Here is a 19,678-nt window from a genome sequence, read left to right as displayed (position 1 = left end):
AAAACATGACTTCGAGATCAACAGGTTTGTAGTATTGAGTCTATACCTATGAAACGGAGTATTTCACAAGCTGGGCAATGTTTTGGTTTAATTAAAACGTTCAAAGGATGTAATGATTCATTATTAACATTTTTAAACTAGCATTTACTTAAGCTAAGACATCATGCATAAGAAAGTAAGATGTTGTACACTTACCTTGTCCGGTTTCTTTTTTCCGATCGGAGAAGGTATCTTGGCCTCCTCTTCCGATGCAAATCGATTAAACTTCATCATTTTTTCCTTCACACTCAATTTGTTTTCTTCCGACGTTACCGAACCTCTGTCCTCCGTTGCCGCAGCAGTGGCCACATTTTCCTTATTTTCACTCTGACACTCGTTCACTGAATTAGTCGATTTTTCATCGATAGAACTTTGACGTGAATTCGACGCGATACTGCCCCCTGATTCGCTCATCCTCTTCCGCGGCGGAATGGCTGGAGGGATTCCTTCATCATACGATGCCAACACGTCCACACTCAGCTTCCGACCACCCTCCGGTGGAAGCGGACGAGTATCGTTACTATTGCTGCGCACCAGCAAAGCACTCACTTTCCTTCCGTCAACATTGGCAAATTCACTACCGAAGCTTATTTCTGAACCACTGCGTATGTAATCGGAGCTGTTGCGCCGATTCAAAGCGATACTGCCACGAGGACTACCCTGATATGACACCGTGTCCGGGGACACCACCGGAGGCGGACGGTATGGTGGTGGTTGCCGCATCGGTGACGATTCACCATCGGACGGAAGCATTCCGTACGATCGGGACGCCGGACTCATCGGTGCCGGTGTTTCGGGACCAGAATCATCCGGAGGTATACCGTTGTAATATTTGCGCCGAAGAACGAGATACTTCTCAGTGCCTTCGTGCTTTACCGAAGCAATTTTGTTGACATACTCCTTAAATCGTCTTCTGGCTTCATCTGTTGCGTTAAAAGAATAAATAAAGATTGTGATTAGTTGGCTCCAACGTACGACTCACACCCATTTCGTAACACTTTTATCAGGTATTCGTTCGGCGATAAACGATGAATCAACAAGTGTTTGTACATGCTGCACGTACCTTGTGTGTCTTTGTTTGTGAGAAAACTGCGAAAGTGCTTCACCAACATGTGGTTGGTTAGCTTATAGTTGTTCTGCACCATAAATTTTCTTATTTCCTCCATGGAAAGTTCTTTCGGTTCGTTCTCCATCCTCAAAAGTTATTAAAACACCTTACACTGCACACTGCACACAGCACAAAACAATGTAAACAAACAAGCAAACTTGGCTGCGTCGTCCGGATGCCGTCACACTTTAACGAGAGACACTTCAACGGGTGTTTTTTGGGCAAAAAAACTATAACTGGATGGAAGTTAACAAACTGTTCACGGCTATACACGTGAAATTATAGTTTTTTCAAACCTTTTAAGCCTTCTTTCCTCAACCACTGCACAGCTCCGGGTAGGTAAAAACATAAACAAATGGTTTTGACATTAGCGTTTCGCCACGCGCGAGTTTTCGCCCAGCGCCCATGAATTCGCCACAATGAGAGTGAGCGAGTTTACAGCGGCAGTGTGTTTGTACAGCGGTGCCCCATGTGCTGCATTATATCGAAACAGCATGAGTTCTGTTACCTGTAAAAAAATATTTGGTGTTAGTTAATCAAAACCCAAAAACAGGCAAAAAAAGTTTAAAAACTGTTAAAAATAAGATTAAAATAGTAAACTGACAGTAAAATGCAATTAAATATGATTAATTACACCCAATAAACGGCATAGAAATATCGCCAGCACGTGAACAGTTTACACCATGTTACACTGGTAGATTTCAACGCTTCTAAGCCACACGGTTAGATAAATCGGTTTCGTCTAAAGCATTTCAATCGAAATTAATAATGTTAGACCCTTTCATGTGCTGCACGACACGACTTTAACGCATTATAAAGCGCTCAACAGCAGCGGTTGATCGGTATGAAGATGCACACAGAGCAAGTGCAGCCGCAATGCTTTATTTGGAACTGGCGACGCATCACTTGCACATGAACATTAGTTGCCATGTAGACGCTATTAATAAAAATTTGTCATCCTGTTTGCAGATTTGCAATCGAGAAGTCCTTTTCATTGCCATGTTATTGCTGGGAAGGTGCTGCTGCTCGTCTGAGTTAATTTCCGACCAGCGCGACAGCATTATAAAATTGTTCATATGAGTAAAAATAACACGCCCCGCACGGTTTGCATCTCAATCATACTGCCGGCATTTATGGGTTTAGTGTAATTGAGTGAAATCACCGCCATGTGGCCAATTCCAGACGACATGCTGCTGCAAGAAGAAAAGCAGAATGATTGCTGGTTTCGATCTCAATTTATCCCCGTCAAAGTCAATATCACGAGTGCCTACGATTTGAAGTAACCTGGCACCGGGTGTGAATTAATTATGATTTGTTGTTCATATGCATCTTCAAAAAGGAAGTCTAATAAACCATGGAAAAACAAAAATATAGAGCTTTCTACAGCTAAAACATTAAACCTTTCCTTCCTAAAATGTTTTACAAAAGAGAAAAGTGAAAGAGATCTAAATTAGCATGCGATCGTACTGATAATAGGACGGATTGAATTGTTGAAGCAACAATTAGACAAGCTAATTTATTTTATTTTCTGGTGCAAATTTTGCGTCATAGCCAAACATTGGACGTTGGGCGCGATTGTTTGCCTACCGAATAGTGTCGCCAACATATAAAGCGCTAAGCGCTTGGCGCAGGCTTTCGAAAGTAATCATCACCGCGATGCTAAATGATCGCGCTCCATTTTAGTTCACCACTTTCGACGAGCCACCGTCCACTGTTTCCCACCCGTGTTCCCGGGGGAAAACGCACGCCCTGTCCTGGGGAGGCACGCTCTGGCGCGAATTACTACGCGACCCCAAACCCCGAAGGGGCCGAACGGTGGGGAAGACCACCAAAAGTGATCTTCCAAACGATACGACTAATTAAAATTATGGGACCCAACCAAACCAAAACAGCGCTGTGTCGCCTTCTTTGCACACGTACGCGTACCCAGTGGCAATCTTCGCGGGCGACCTTTGCTTTTCGGCTGGCCCCCGTTAATTGCTTCAACAAGACGTTAAATCCCGTTTCGTGCTATTACGTGACATCAAAATCGTTCATCCCCTTTTCGGGGTCCTCCAGATCACCGCCGTTCTTCTCGCCGCGTCTTCGCACCACTCGGAGTTGATTTTCGTTCCTGCTCTTTGATGACACTGGGCCAAGGTGTGAGGCAGGATTGAATGTTATAAGGAATTGATCCGAACGCTAAAAATAATCTCGGCTACCGAAATCTAACACCACCGCATCGTCTTGTTTGGGTAAATGTTAAGTCATTCTTAAAGTTGTACAGCTCTCAGAATGGAATTCTTGCTAGACGTCGTATGGCAACAATTGCATAATGGAAAAGATCTCTCGCCTAAAAAAAGAGTACGGCATTTGGAGTAGAATATTATGTATTGCTGCAACTGCAACTGCCAATCCTGTCGTCCAACCTGACCGGAAGTCAGATTTTACGTGTGTATCGCCGTGTGGGGCACTTGTATCGGTCAGTTCGGTTCCTTCGATTGTGGTCAGTCGATGCAATCAGAGGTGGGATCTATAATTTATCATATTTATAGATTATTTACACACAAATGGGCAACTATTCGCTCATTAATTATGGAGCCGAGCATCTTCAGAAGAGATTGCACTGATTCGCCTATGTACTGGTCCGTGTATGTGAGTTTTGCGAGAATATAAGGGGTAGTACTGGTTCTCCATCTAAAGAAACCGATAAGATTGTGCTCCACTTTCGATGTACCATTTGCTAGCCGGACAATCAATAGGAATGAGCGTTGAGTGGTTGTGTTGTTCATATCAAGTGTACTTTTGCTGTGAGCTGGCTTTAGACACACTGCCAATAGTATTTTTTTTGCATGTAAAATTACAACTTCTGTAAAAAGACAGACATCTTAGAAGTTATTCACATGTAACAGATAAGTATGAGCAAATAAAATTATGTTTCATCATCATCATCTTAACTAAAGCCATTTCTGTTCAATGTTGCCTTTTTTCCTAGACGTGTAAGCAAAAACTACATCTGTTGTGCTAGGTTTACAATATTTCTCTTCTCTTTTGTTACATTTGCCGCACCGAACACAGAACAAGCGATGGTTTGCATAAAGGAAACGTACACAACACAAAAAAAAATCATTAAAACACCCGCAACACGAGAAGTGACGCGCTGGGAAGCTTTGTGCCAAATGCATGTCGCTCGTTGCGTCTCGTGATGTATGAAACAGGAGCCTGCTCAATTTCTCTCCGTGACATGTTGCCGTTCCTGCCGGCTGTAGCGAACTCAAACATCGGACCCCGGGATCGGTTTCAGAGCCAGCGGCATTGCAGTTTAAGAAAATTTTCTAATAATTATCCTCTAACCGGGCTAATTACGGGTGTCCTTCCGAGAATGGTTCCGGAGCTGTTTGCATCTTGAAACAACCAGACTGTGGCACGACATCTTGTTCGGTATGAGACGAGCAAAAGCATCCACGCGTCCTAGACTAAGATGTACGGAGTTTTAGAACGAAGCGAAACACCGCACTGTACGCCGTTCGGGATTTCCTTGCGACACAACCCAAGAAGAAAAGAAAACCCCTTAAAAGCATGTTGGCATGTAAAGGTCTCATCAGAGCATTTTGGGAACATTTTACTTTATAACCCGATAACCCGAACGTGGCGGTTTGCAGAAAGGCCTTGTGAAACTTCGTCTTCAAGAAACGAGCCGGCTGGCAGAAGATTGGACATCATCCCCCAGCGTAGACAATTCCGATCCATCCGGGTGCCGTTTTTTGGGGAAGCGGAAGTCTTTAAAACCGTTTACCATTATTTCCCTTTCGACACGATGGTTACGATACGGTGGCTCACGATGCGACCGGTCCAAGGGAAGTGATGGTGGTCAATGGGACCAACTGAAGCCCGCAACTTTGATGGCGCTTTGTGTTGTGGTGTGGCTTCCCTCCCTGTGGACTGACGATAGAAATGATCGGCGACGGATCGTTTCCAACCCCCGGCAAGAAGCCAACGGAAAGGGTTTGCAACAGGCAAGCAAATAGTCCTAAGAAAAGGCAACACAACGGCAAAAGATTCACCAAAAACTAAGGGCACCTTCGGTCAACCTGATAGAACCCCGACCCTTTCGGCGTTTCTGGCGAGCGCTGTAAACAGGGTAAGAGGCAGTTTAATGAATGGTAAATATTACGAACGCCGCCGTCTTGAAACACTTTTGCCTCGCCTAGAACATACGCGGCGCCTACGATTGTTGACCCCGTTTCGAAAACCGGGGGGTAGCCAGTAGTAGAGTGCGTATACGTTTTGTGCGGTAAAATGGGTAGAACAGATAAGTGCGGCGAACATGTGGGCCACGATGCGGAAGCGGTCCCCTTTTTATTAAACCAAAGACCATTGGCCATAGACGTTACGATAGCGGTATTAAAAATACAAATTGATGCGGTCAGCACCAGCATAAGACAAGTTGTTCTACCGTGTTTGTTACGACGCACCACGCTCGCCTTTTTGGTGTGGTGCTGATTCCTGTTGGGCCGGGGTTTTGTCGCGAAAGATTGCTTACGCCGTGCGACCGAAAGACTTAGATGCTACGAATGGGAATATTTTTGACCATCCTTTCGAGCGGCTCGCTTCCCGGGTGTGCATTTATTTTCCGGTGCAGGTACGCGCTAAGTAGCACATAAAAGGGTATTAAGTTAATGGCAAGTTCTGGTGGCGATTTGATGACTTCACGGCATCAGAATGCCTTGCTTTGTTGGGCTATGTTGCAAGTGTGACACGAAGGCACCAGTTCGGTAGACTCTAAGCTAACCTCAAAACACACGTGTAGCAAGGTGGATAACACTGAAATTCAATGCAATTCTAGTTCATCCTGTGCTGAAACAGTTTGTAAAACATTTGGCTTAGTGTAATGTAAAGAAAAAAGCATGAACTTCATGTGTTCTTTTGTGTTTCTTGTAAAACAAAAATAAACCCCTCGCTGTCAGCTGAAGAAACAGCTTAGTGGCGTTGTTGTTGAACAGCTTCCACGAGCTATATTGCCACCCTGTCCAGTAACTTCTCGCCGGAAGGTGAAATTTTATATTTTAATGGTTATTTTATTAGCAAGGTACCGGGTTTGTTCTTTTTTTTTGCAGACACTCGCATCCGTAAATCCCTGCGTCCTGCACTTGTGAATGCAACGCTTGGGGAAAGATACACCATTTGTTTCGCTAGATCTTTCCACTCCCATTAGGTGCCGCAGTATCCCCGCAGTGTATTGTTCAGCTTAACTTAACAAACTATTTTGGATGTTGTTTTGCGCAATTTCTACCGAAGCCTTTTTGCGGAATGGCGGAACAGAGTTGGTCGTGTTTAACAGGTATTGAACATATTTTTTGGTTAGCTTATGGCACGGGATAGCGAAGAAAACAAGATAAACAAACCAGTGGAAAGCGGTGAATAGATGCGTGTACAACTGCAAGCAACCGAGCACGGGTGGAGTTGTGTAAGATTTAGCAAAAAAAAATGGAAATAATAGCTAGACCAAGGATTTGTGCCGTGTACGAAACACAATACCAATCTTACATTTACCTCTGGAATTGTCTAGATTTTGTTCTGCATGTTTTAAAGTTGGAATTAGAAACAATAATAGCTTAAAGTTCGCCCAAAATTAAATAAATCACCTCGGAGTTTCATAAAAATTTAAATTTCACCTCACATACTTCGAGAGTAAACAACATCATAAGTAATATATTGTTGATTTTAGTGTACATAAACTAGAATAAGTTAATTTAAATTTAAGAATAACTTTGAGAAAGTCCATCTGTTCTTCAAAATTTTCAAGTAAAAGCCTGTTTATCGCTATAAAAAATATCTCGATTCAATAACATAATTGAAACTACCACTAAATCAAGCTATAATATCTAACTTTCACTATTCTCATCAAGCCATTGAGTTCACTTTAACGAACAAACTGGTGCGTTGGATAATGTCTTTATAGTTTCTCAATATTTTGACAATTATTGAAACTCTGTAAGGGTTGTGCCTTCGCCAAACTGTTTCGTTGTGTGATTGTAATGTGGACTCAATTCCAGAGATCAGAGTATGCAGACATGCTGCCAAAGGCGTGCAAGACCCAAAGTCCAGCGGAAGGTACACCGTGTCAACCACATGTGAGTGAGCCATCGCAGGCGAACGGCCGTCCGGTTGGATAACGAGTTATGTACACGGTCACGTTCCGAGCGACAGTAGTCGGTTGCTGGCCGGATACGGCACGCTCGACCCGATAGCACCGGTACAGGAGCGCGCGGGTTCAGCAGAAGCACCCGTGCGGGAGGATTCAGTCATTTCAGTGTAGCCTTGCTTGCACGAGCGCACGTGCGAAGGATGCGACCGAAAGCATCGGAGCGAACGAGAACCGAACCGAGCCAACAATCGCTCGATTTGGTATATAGCGTTGCGTTTATGTACGCCTCGGGACATCATCCGAAGCCGAAAAGCGACTCCGCTCAACTCAAGCCAGAGTCACCAGCACTGGGCGCCTGTGCCAAGGCAAAACGAACCGACCCCCTACGCACGGATTCCCTTCCCACTCCGCCAGCTCTCCCTCGCTTGCCCACTGCTTCTCTCGCTCCACTGTGCACAACGAGCACAGGAAGGATCTCGGTGTCACAGCATCGGGCCACCCAACGTCACAGCATATGTGAGCTGCGGCAATGAGTCACATTGGCTAGCCTTCAGTGCTAAATTGCATATCCAGCAAGTCAAACATAAATAGTTTTTCCGAAAATAACCAACTTCACCTGTGTTATCTGCTGTGTCAAGTGACTTCCGTTGAGGATCTACACAAAAAAAAACAGCTTCGTTGCTGATCGTGCAAAACAACCTGGAAACGGACAGGCCACTCACTCAGCGCTTCCAAGATTTTCCGCAGCTATGTTGCTGTTTTGTTCACACGGCATAATTTCACAAAACGTCATAAATTGTGTGTCATCACGTGTATAAAATGCACATGGAACATACGGCCGAGTGACCGGTGCGGTGGTGATGCGATCGCGAGCAATGATCAGCTTAATAATCGTTTCTGGGCCGCGGTGCATCTGCTCGCAATGGTTAAGTAGCGGTTCGGGTGCGTTTTGCTGTACCAGTATGATGCCCAACACAGTGTGCACCCGTTGAACACCCGTTGACGAATGTTGACAGTTGACATGCCTTGGACATGATCATCGATGGTAAGGCAGCTAGCAAGAATGCGAATTGTCCGTCCGGTTCGGTGTTATGCAAACGTGATGGTGCCGTAGGTGCGTCCCAAGAATACACGTGCAAATTAAGAACAAGAAAGACATCGGTAACAGCTTGCTTACAGTTGATCGCAATAAAGGTGTGTGTGTGTTTTTAATGGATGGTGTTCATAGCGATAAAAATATGTTGTAGTGTAAAGGTGTGCTATGTTAATATAAATGATGCCACATGGATGCTGATGTGCTACTAATTTGCCGATAAAAGTGTAACCAGTGAACATTTGTTTGATGCGTTCATACAATTGTTAAATGATTTAAATTACGACATCAGACAGCGAAAAAAAAACACATTTGCATTGTGATACAGTTCCGCCCGAATCGTGGTCCCATCATGGACATTCCGGGTGTCACCGAGAACTGGGAGCTGGAGGTGAATCCGCTCATGCAAGAAATGCATGCAGCTCACCGGGAAGATGAGTATTTTAATCCCCAAGAGGTAAGTGCAGTAATACACAGGGAGCGTAGCAACACAAAATGGGGGAAGGAATGATAATTAGCTCTGGCCACTATCGCCACTTAAATAAATAATCCCACCGTTGGCCGTCACAGTTGTAACACTGCCAAATGCAAAGCTTCTAATCCGGTCAATATTCATAAGACAGTATCAGGTGTTACGGTTTCTAATTATCCGGGAAAATGACCGAAACAACGTGCCTACAGGCAGTTACATATTAAAAAAAAGTCTGTTAAAATGTAGATTTTCCGACCGCAAGCTAATTCTCTGCACATTGGTTGGATTCAGTGCTAGATAAAACCAGTGCTGTGGTTTTTATTGACAATAAAGGGTAAAAAAAAAGGTGGCAACAACTTAATTTCAAGGTATATCTGACCATCATATTTTGACTTATTCTTAATGTTATAGTTATATTAATACTATACATGGGAACTTTAGAGTGATCTTCATCTCTCCAATGCTGATGGAATATTATTACATTCACCATACACAATTCACATGATTCTAGAGTAAAATGTAATTTCCAGAACACAGAAACAATTTTATGGTATTGGTTGAAAATAACATGATGATGAGCTTATTCTGCCGCGATGTACTTCTATACAACAGAAGAATAAAAAAAAAAACACACACACACTCACAAAACTACTCCATCGACCAACAGAGTACTAATTGAGCTGTTTCTAGTAAAACAATTCCACAACAAAGCACCAAACCATTTAAGCAAGCCAATGTTCCTCGAAAGCATCCACGCATTACATTGTTGATTCGGGTTTTCCGCTATCCCTTCGGGCATTAGACATGTAAGCGTATTTTCCAGCAGTTTTCCACCCTCGGTACGGAACGAAAATTGTTGATTATCCGTACGAAACGACCGGCAGAGTGATTACCCTAGTTTATTAGTAGAGAACGGGGTACCGTCCCGTACCGGTACCGATGCCGTACGCTTGTGCTAGCGATTCGTCGGCAATACGGTACCGGGGAATCATTCCTGGCAGCAGCATGTTTCAACAACTTTATTTTTATTAACCCATTTGGATCATTAATATTCCGTAGTGCGTAGTGTGCCCTACCAAGCCCCGGTATCTCCCGGCAAGCACATTCGGCTCACTTGCTGCTACGCATCTTCATTATGAAGTTTTGCTGTCGATGGGCTGATGGTGAAATGGCTGCATCGAGCAAAATATTTGAAACATGGATGCAAATTATAACCTAATCAACGGCACTGCCGTACCATGAGTTGCCGAAGGGGTTTACGGGTCGGGCCCGGCGTTTAAAAGTTGGGAGGACTTTTTTTTTCCTTTCGGATACGATGGTTCTGTTAGCAGCCATTTTCATTCTCATCCGCTCAATGAAAGCCGGTGAAATGTTAAAACTTTTCGCTGTGCCATGCTTGCTGTAGGGGTAGAATTTTAAAACAAAAATCATCATACGTTGGTACATTCGTGCATATTATGAACCCATTCCATCCAAAGCATAATGGGAAAGCATGTTTGCAATTGTATGTGTGGAAATTCAGAGTTTTCTCCATTTTCGCAAAACTATTGTACATCTTAATTAAAATTATAAAAGAATAGGTACAAGACAAGTTCAATTTCTATTAAGAACTAAATACTAATCTAATTAGAATCAGAAGAACTAAATAATTTTAAAACTTCTCACAATAAAAAGCAAATAAGTTAGCAAAGAAACAAATTACAAGTTTTCCAGTTCAAGACTTGCTCCAATTTCGAGGCATTCATTTGAATTTCATAAAACATAGAACACAAGAAAGCGAAGTTGTAAAGTTTATGACCGAAATTAAGAGATGTAATGAACATTCTATTAAACATTTTTGATTATAACATTTCTGGTTACAAATTGAAGGTTTCCCTGAAATCAGAACAATACTCCATACTATTTGTCATGTTCGGTAGTACTACTTTATACTTTACTTCGTGCATACATTAGAAGATCATAAAGAACGAACTTACAACAGTAATAACATAAACAGATAGTTTGTTTCGCCACTTTGCGGTAATCAAGATGGTTAAAGACAAACGTACACTTCTCCGTGCAATGCTGTTTCCAACCACCTCTGCCTTACCGTGCCGTACTACTGCCCCGGCGGCCCGAAAAATCAAACAACCACAGTTCACACACCAATAGTTTACAACCCTGCTCAACAACTACGAACAGATGTTGTTCGCTTCCTCCGAAATTGGTAATACTTTAGTTTTGTGGTCGGCAAACAAATTTATTGACTTCGTGCTAGTACTCGTAGCCCTGTGCGGGAGTCTGTACCACCGGACGCGAGACACCCGGTAGAAGGCCACCCTGAATTACCTCGATAGCATAAGGGCTAGAGTTTTCCCTGGTTGCTTCCCCAAAAAAAAGACAAAGTACAGCTACCGAAACAAAAAAGAAACCCGCAAAAAGAATGAAGCTACTCTATCCTTTCTTACTTGCCCGCAAATAATCGGCTGACCGAAATGAACGGACTGGGTCTAAAAAAAACACACACACACACCTCCCCTCAGTGCCACTCACTCGCCAAAGCACGACAAAAAGGACCATGTACTGCCCCATCCTGGACGATCCCACGTAAACCCTAGGCTCGGTCCATCGTTCGTCCAGCACAGTGACTGCTTGTGCGCTGGAGTATGGGGAAAAAATAACCATACAAGGAACGCGGTTGACCACGATCGTTCTGGTAAATGTCCGATTCTCCGATAAAATCGTAGAAGTTCAGCGTAACACCGGTGCCCGGAATACACCCGGCCGGGTGTACCCGCAAACAGCTCCATCATTTGTACATGCGCCTGTATCGGTAGTGTTGTGTTGAGCCCCGGATGTATACAACCTAACCCGACCGCTTGCTCATTTTTACTACGCTGCCCATCATCGGTCCCACCCGACGGGACACTCGTATGCATCCTAGGTGCTAGGAGCAAAAGGAGTAGAATAAATTATTGCTCATGTACGTACACTTGTCCCCGTAGCCAAAACCAACCAACCAACTTTTGGCATTCCGGACCCGGTGGTACCGTCTTGCTTCATCCATGGGTGTGGTGTGGCCGTTTTTTTGGACCTCAACCTCCAGGCTGATTTTGAGGTTGGAGCGCTGGCCACTGCTTCAATGCGAGAGTCCTCGTGAAATTGTTTATAGTAAAAACCTGGCGTCACAGCTGGTTAACTGTCCGAAGTTTGGTTCCATCGCGCTGTTGGTAGGTGGGAGAGTTGTAGCATTTTGACAACAGCTCCCCAACGGTCCAATATTCAGCATTCAACGTTTTTTGTACAAGAAGGAAACTTTATGTTTAAAAAAAAGAGTTGTTACCATTCCGGATGAAACATATTGTATGAAGTGTTGGGGGTTTCACAGTGCACACTTCATTCGAATGAAGTTAACGGCTATTAGGCGATTCGTTAATTAATCTTGTGTTTTTTTGTTGCTGTGAGTATTTAAAGTTGTCGTTCCGTGTTAATAAAAAACCAAATCAATTGAGTATGTTTCTATCCGTACGTGGAGCCAACAAAATGTAAATTTTCTTTGAAATATCAATTAAGTAACCTAATTATGTAGAATTTCATGATCCAAATAAATTATTTTTACATATTTAATGTTTGATTTTGTGTTTCAATGAGATTTTTATGCTGTTTTTGTTGTGACCACCATTTTGTAACACGTGACAGTAAGGTTGTTTTTGCGTGTACCAACCCATTGCAAATGCACTTCAATAAAGCCCCGTCCGATCAGCGATCGACAATATTGTACCGAACACAAAGAAAACGAACACCGTCGCCATTTTTTAATGCTCCAATTGCACATTAACGCGAAATTAAATGCATTAAAATTAATTAAAATGGCCGCCACCGGAACGCCGCTCCGTCGGGTAAATATGACAGATGATTGCTAATTGAGTGCGGATGGCAGCCTGTGGTCGATTGGCAAGCCCGTTAGTGGCAGAAAAAAAAACGGAAAAAACATCAACACACACACACGCGGTCCATCCCATGTCCATCTCTGCGTTGATCCGCGTTGTCCCGTGCGCCAAACGTGTGTAGTTTCCGCGTCAATAACTCGCCGTCACGTCAATGGAATCCGGGGTTCCGCTTCGGGGGTGGGCAAAAAAAAATTATCCCCGAAACACAACCCGGTGTCGAGCCGAGTTTTCACCTTTGCCATGGGACAATCATTTTAAAATTTTGCTCAACCACTCAGCCGGAAGATGTCGTTTGATTACATCAATCGTTCAATATGCTTAATTTCACATTAATTTGCACTCGGCCGGTAAATTCGCGTCCGTCGCTGTTGTAATGTCCCGTTTGGGTGCATGATTGAAATGGGATTTGTGTCATCCGAGTGGAAAATACTATTTTTCTAGCTAACGAACATACGTTGTAATGGGTGATCGAGCGTTGGAAAAAAAGTCCGTATCATAGTAAATTGTAAATTTTATTTTTATGCTGTGTCTATCACATGGACGGCCTATAATATTTTGATTTTTAAAGTAATTTAAAAATTTACTTTAAAGCCAGCGGACATTGGGGAAAACATGCACCACTCAACCCCTCCATTTATGGTACATGTTGTGATTTTATGCCTCTAATAAGTACAAGCTCATTTGGGTGCAGTTGCACTACAACTGCAAACGCGGGCAAATAGTTTTTGTCCCTCCGGAGCGGGATCCCATTAATTCAGCGTAAAAATGCAATTTACACCGAAACAGATTTTTTTACCCCGCTCGCTCCCAACATCATTCGCCGAACGGATTTTTTTCCCCTAGGGTTTCCTTTGTACAAACAATACTCCTGCTGGTACAGGTTTCTGTCAAATGCATTTCTTTTTTTTTTGTTTGGTTTTTGTTAAAAAACCACCAGAACGATTATTTCAATCCATCGAGCTTGGCTTTATAGTGCTACCTTTTGTTTTCCGCGTGGGGGCCTATTTTTTAATTTATGCCTATGTTTTCCCGATCGAACCTCTATCGGTATCTTCTTTGCCTCATTGTGTGCACACGGACGCCCATGTTGCTCTATGCATAAAATATGGGCTTTAAATACATTTTTGTGCATCCCACTTTCGAGCAATAATTATAATTCAATTTCCCTCCGCCGGTTGCATTATTTTTCTACCAATTTTTCGCTTGCGTTTTCTGGCTGCGTTCGATCAATGGGATTGAGTGAGTATGACGCTGGAAAAAAATCCCATTCCAAATCTAGGGATAAAAAATTATTGCCCTCATTTATCCCGATGAGAATAAAAACCTGCTGGCTTTTGCATCAGCTTACACGATCACCTATCACCGTGTTTCAAGCTGCGAAATGCAAACCATCGGATGTTTGATTTACGAAAAAACGACAACGCCTGTATGTTAATGTTTCATAATGTTTAATAATTAAATACTTTTTCAGTTAAAAATTCGAACCTTCTTGTCGTTGTTTGTTGTTCACTAAGTTCGTAAATTCGCATACCAACAGTGTCAATCGTCACAAAAAGTGCTCAACCCGGCAAATATCGCGACCCAGCCCGATAAATAATATATAAATAAATAAATACAGGAAAAGTCTCATGCATTTATAATGCACATACCGCGGCATTGATGCAGATTCATTTCGCTACCAACGATGTGTGTGATCAGGCACCGAATGTAGAGGATGCATATAACCTCACGAAATGTGGGAGGTTTCATTTCTGTTTATCATTTCACACCTTTCGGAAAGGTGCATCGAAAAGGGCCTAATTGAAAAACACTCAACCTAAATCAAACACACACTTTCCGGATCACGGCAACGGGGAATTTACCCGTTAAATGAACAAAAACGTGCAGAGATCGAACCTCGGCTGTACTGCTGTACGACGGAGTGGCACAATATACGTAACTAATGTGCGAGTAGAGCTTTTGCCTTCTGAAGGTGTTTATTTTTTCATGAAATGACGAATGGCAAATAAAAACGACGTTACATTTGCCCATCCGTCCTCAAACATGGTTGATAACGAGGTGGGGACGGTATGAAGATGCCTTAACTCTGCCAAATCGCTTGATTGATGTCTGCAATTAGGACGCATTGTTATCAAATGTTGGAAATCTATACAAAAAAAAGCACCAAAGTAGCAGTCAAAACGAATAAATAAACGAGACGTATTAATTATGAATGCATTGAGATCGTACATGCAGCTGCTGATGAGACCAACAGCTCGTTTAATATAATTGCACACAATTTCGAAAACTCGTGTTTTGTTTTTATCGAGGTTTTATACAAACTATTGCCAAATTATGCTACAGATTTCTTTACTTGCACGATGTTCAAGAGTCAAGTACAGTGCAGCCAAGTGTGAAGCAGCAAAATAGTTCTCCCACTGTTTGCAAAACCATTCTTTGTGTGTTACCTTCGCTCCACGATAACATGATAAAGGTGGAACCCGGTGACCGTCCCTCGCCTTGCAGGAAACATCGTCCGTGGTGACATTATTCGGCTTAAGAGGCGCTAAAGCGCTGCCCGGAAGAAAAGAAAAAACACGCTCTCCACACACAAAAAATCCACAGGAGTCTGCGGTCGCAAAAGTAAAGTGCAGCCATTATGCGAGCAGAACGATATTTCGTGTATGTGTGATGGGTCTACCTATTTTTTTGTTTTTAGTCACCCCGGGGTAGTATTCTTTTGCATTATCGCTACTACTGCTGCCATTCTGCTACACGGTTGAACACATGATATGTTTCCCTGAGAGGTAAAACATAAAAAAGGCGCTACCGAATAGCGAATACTTGAGGCGCAAATTAACGGTCTTCACACTGCCGCCGGTTTGCTTCTCTGCACGTTCTGTGCGTGTCACTTCACTAGTCGTCTTTTGGACCAAAAAGAAAAAAAAAGGTCCCAAAACTACCAATGCACACGCAGCCACACATTCGTACACCACCATCAAAATGGGGACTAAAGTGCAAGTAAGTGAAGCAGCAGCTTCTACCGTTTGGCCCAGTTCCAAAAAACGAACGTCCCTGTGTGGTGTGTTTATGATCCGTACTTTTTACGATCAAGATAAGTAAAATGCAATGCCTCTTACGGTAACGTACCAGCCCAAAGCCGCGCAAGATGTAACGTGAATAATTTGATTTAATGGAACTAGAGCAATAAATCACTTGGGCGAAGAAGAGCCACTCTGAGTGCTTGTTGCTCACGGTAGGATCCTTGCGGTGAAATAGAACTCCACGGTGTTTTGCCATTTTTTCGTTACCAAAGTTCTGAGTAGCTTCTGCAGGAATGAGAGTAAAAGTTCGCTTACATGTTCGCGCACGGTAAAAATGTTTTAATGGTGTTTGCAGCTCGAACCACTCTACAACAATTAAGATGAAGATAACGAGACACTTGTTGCCCGGGTTCGATGGATGGTAATGCCAAAGCATGCTTAGATAACTCCTCGACGTGCAACACAAATCATACACTGATTCTTTGATTACAGGGTTACCCGACGAACGATTGCCCCCATGGTGTACAGTTTATAGACCAATTTTGCCTTTTGCCAAATGCACACCGCCGTTGGGTGCCGGACTGTACCGTCCTGGAAGCAGCCGGAGAAGATCCATTTCCGGAGGTAGGCAATGCAAACGGGGGCAATAAAATTGGGTGTAACTGGGGCGTAAGGCATCATAAAACAATTATAGTGTGTGTTGATTATAGCTAGTAGTAAAAAGGATTTGGTGCGATCTTATTCCTAGCTTTAAACTTGGACGAGTAACGCCAGTAGTAACAGCCACTGCCTTTATCACTCTCAACCCGAGAACGGGTGGAACGGTTATTTCGGTAGCGGGCCGGAAGGGAAATAATAGTAAAACGTTGCGGTCCGCTATTAATTTTGCTCGGGCATCATAAACTAAAATTTGTTGAAATAGCACTTTATGTCCGGAATCGTAATAAAGTCACATTCTGTAAGCGCTCCGTCTCCAGGCCGTGTGCTGCCTGGTTTAATGTCCTGTTAACGATACTTGGAATGCGGGCCGGAATGGAGACCCCTGTCTTAATTTAATGGTTACAGCTCCGGATTATTATCTTTTAAAGCGCAAAAGCACAACACAATAACGATAAGAGTGTTGATAAATTGCGGGCACTGATATGATTAGCTTTAATTACCCAATAATCAACCAACGATCGAATTTTACTCGGTTTATAGCACTGTTTTTTTCGAACAATATGTCTAAACTGGTTGAAAGAACCTTTTTAGAGCCATGAACTAGTGTTGGGCGAATCTTGTTCAGAGTCATGGCTATGAATAAATTTTTGAACAGAATAAATCTTAATCTCCAATTCAATTATTCGTAAATTCTCAAAAAAAATCATGAAACCTCAAAGATTTTCCCAAATTCATCTCAATGAATCATTGAGGAATCATAAATCTCTGAGGATTCAATAATCGTTTGAGAGTTGATTCCGGATTTGAATGACCCCTGACTGACTCTTCTCGATTCTAGAATCTCGAAAGATTCATTAAGGGCAACAGGACCATTATACATGTTGTATTATAAGATATTTAACATAACAAATTTATTTCCTAAATTTTCTATTTTCTTCAAAAACATTGAATTCCAGAAATAGTGGTGGTTGATTGTGACTCATGCAGCTCCCAGAAAGGATTATTTGTTGTCGTGCCAAACTGAGGCAGTTGCAACGAATGTGACGACATTCCTTGGCGAAAGAGCTCCCTTGCAGTCGTCCTGTAATCGATCATCGGTTTGATCAGTCTGGTTCGCTTTATCGAACCATCCCTATCTGCTGTTCCGTAAATCCACAAAACCGTTGTCCGTCCGTCGGAGCAGCAACGCAAATCCTTCTTGGCCAGTATGACCCACATCAGAGCGCTTCCGTAGAAAGCACTGGGCAAACGGCGAAGGACACTTTCTTAATTACGATCCCTATCAGTAGCAGACGGGTGTGGTGGACACAACAGTCTGGACAGCAGCAGCACCACCGAGACCAAGCAAATTAATCTCTCCGTCTTGCGCTGCTGTCATCATTGAAATGTATACCGAGCCGGGCGCGCCGCGATCCCGTCCAAGTGCCGGTCCAACCCCTACACACCTTGCGGGGTTAGAAAGGCGCAAAGACGCCAGCGCATCTTGGAAAAAAAGGTCGATCTTCGGGATCCTCACCGGAAGGTGAACATGAGCTTCCCAGTGTTTGTTTCCCTACGCATTTGTTCCCTTTTTCGCTCCCGTCTGCTCAGACTTTCTTGGCCCGTTTTGCCTGCGTCTATTGCCAAAGCGTCCAGTTGCCTTTCGGCCGGTTGCTTCTCGTCACGCCTTCCTGTCGTCGGCGCTACCTGAACCGGGGAACACGCGCTGTCCCCGACCACGGTGGAAAACGTCCCGGGGCCGAAAACGGGGCACCAGAATTTTGAAGGCATTTATAATCCACTAATTGTTTGGCGCCATCCAGTTTTGAGAATGTGGCCTCTCGCTCGCACGCCCAAGCGATGCATTTCCTTCGGAGTTCCGCTTTGCTCCATTCTTGCGTGCCACAAGAGGCGAACACAAGTCGCAAGACGCCGTCGTCGTTGTCTTTTGCTTTTGGCCCCGTTCTTAGCGGGAGGAATACACTTGGACCGCTCCAAGGATCGTGGAAGTGGATGCATTAAGGAAGCGCCAAACCGGACGGTCCGCATGGGCCACAGCGGACGTAGCTTTTCATAAAAATCGTGAAACTTCCCTCCGTTCGCGCGGGGCGCTAACTCCCGGACAAGCGTGGATACACGCCAAATTCGAATCCCAACCTCCGGGATCCTTCGGTGGAGGTTGGAACATAAAAGTTTAAGGTTTGTTTATTGTTTCCCTGCTCATCCTCCCCAAGGTCTGTTGCCGGTTTTATGTGCGCCTTCTTCCGTAAACCCTCGTTACCTTTGAAGCGTGCTCTCAGCACCTCCGCGGACACTGGACAACTCCAAACACTGCGGCTACGGCTTACGGTCCAGTGGATTCGCAGCCACAGCATGACCCTTTGCCCGGTGTATCCTCTACTGCCGTCCGAAACGAGCAGCGTCTGGCGCAAGATTTTATTGTTATCGTTGCGTTGATGTTGACCATACAAATAAAATTATATTATTTTTTATTGATGGTTATTTTTTGCCTTTTTTTTCGCCCATTCGGACCTGTTGCCGAGTCGTCCCTATCACTGTGTACGGATATGTCGGTGGAGATTCTGTAGGGTTTGTCTTTCAGTTATCGTTTTTTTTTCTTTGGTTTTGTTTTAGCTGGCGCTCATCCTACTTGCGTGCGCTTGTTAACTGCTTACTTTAACCTCTCAGCTCGGGAACTGTTCGCTGGAATGGGAAGGCCATTCTCTAAGGCTCATCATCTTCCTCTATTGCACACATCAGTGACACTCGGAGGACGAGGAGGCGAGTTTTGTCGTGGTTTTTTTTTGTGTTATTGTTGATGCGTTCTCGGCCACTCGTTCGCGACAAGACAACAACTAACCGCAAGAATAAAAAAAAACCCCCCGACTTGGCGCGACGGTGACACCGTGGTCAAACTCTCCGCCGGAGGTAAAGTTGTTGAAATGGCTATTATAAAAATCACATTTTTATGTATTGATTAATTGACGCTGTAAATTTTTGTGACATTTTCTGACCAACCCTCCCTGGGGCCTGGGTATGTGTGTGTGTGTGGGTTTGCGCACCAGTTTTCCATCATTCAAGTTCAGGTTCGGCCAGAAATAACTTCCCGGCTGGGGCCGTATCAGGCCGACGCGATTGACAACCGTCTCGTCAATCATTGGGCACGGTTGCTGTTTGGCGTGGTCGTGACACTTTCTGTCTGTTCGGTGTTGATCACGAAAAATAGGATAAGGTTTGATAATGTTTCC

At 43.7% G+C, this 19,678-nt stretch overlaps 2 protein-coding genes across 2 annotated transcripts in view; one reads left to right on the top strand and one right to left on the bottom strand.

Moving 5' to 3' along the window:
* The window catches only part of LOC128713861 (ankyrin repeat domain-containing protein SOWAHB), a 91,067-nt gene extending 89,835 nt beyond the window's left edge, over positions 1-1,232 (bottom strand). Inside the window, exons 1-2 of the mRNA XM_053808731.1 lie at positions 1,103-1,232; positions 196-962 (exon numbers count right to left, since the gene is read on the bottom strand). Of these exons, the coding sequence (XP_053664706.1) occupies positions 196-962; positions 1,103-1,232 (897 nt within the window). The remainder of the gene's footprint in view (positions 1-195; positions 963-1,102) is intronic.
* Positions 1,233-8,719: 7,487 nt separating this feature from the next.
* LOC128715775 (homeobox protein araucan-like) overlaps positions 8,720-19,678 on the top strand; it is a 98,842-nt gene continuing 87,883 nt past the window's right edge. Inside the window, exon 1 of the mRNA XM_053810690.1 lies at positions 8,720-8,824. Within this exon, the coding sequence (XP_053666665.1) occupies positions 8,720-8,824 (105 nt within the window). The remainder of the gene's footprint in view (positions 8,825-19,678) is intronic.

Source organism: Anopheles marshallii, chromosome 3, assembly GCF_943734725.1.
Source record: "Anopheles marshallii chromosome 3, idAnoMarsDA_429_01, whole genome shotgun sequence".
Lineage (NCBI taxonomy): Eukaryota > Metazoa > Arthropoda > Insecta > Diptera > Culicidae > Anopheles > Anopheles marshallii.
The sequence above is the reverse complement of the archived record's forward strand: the minus strand, read 5'-3'. Positions and strand labels throughout refer to the sequence as shown.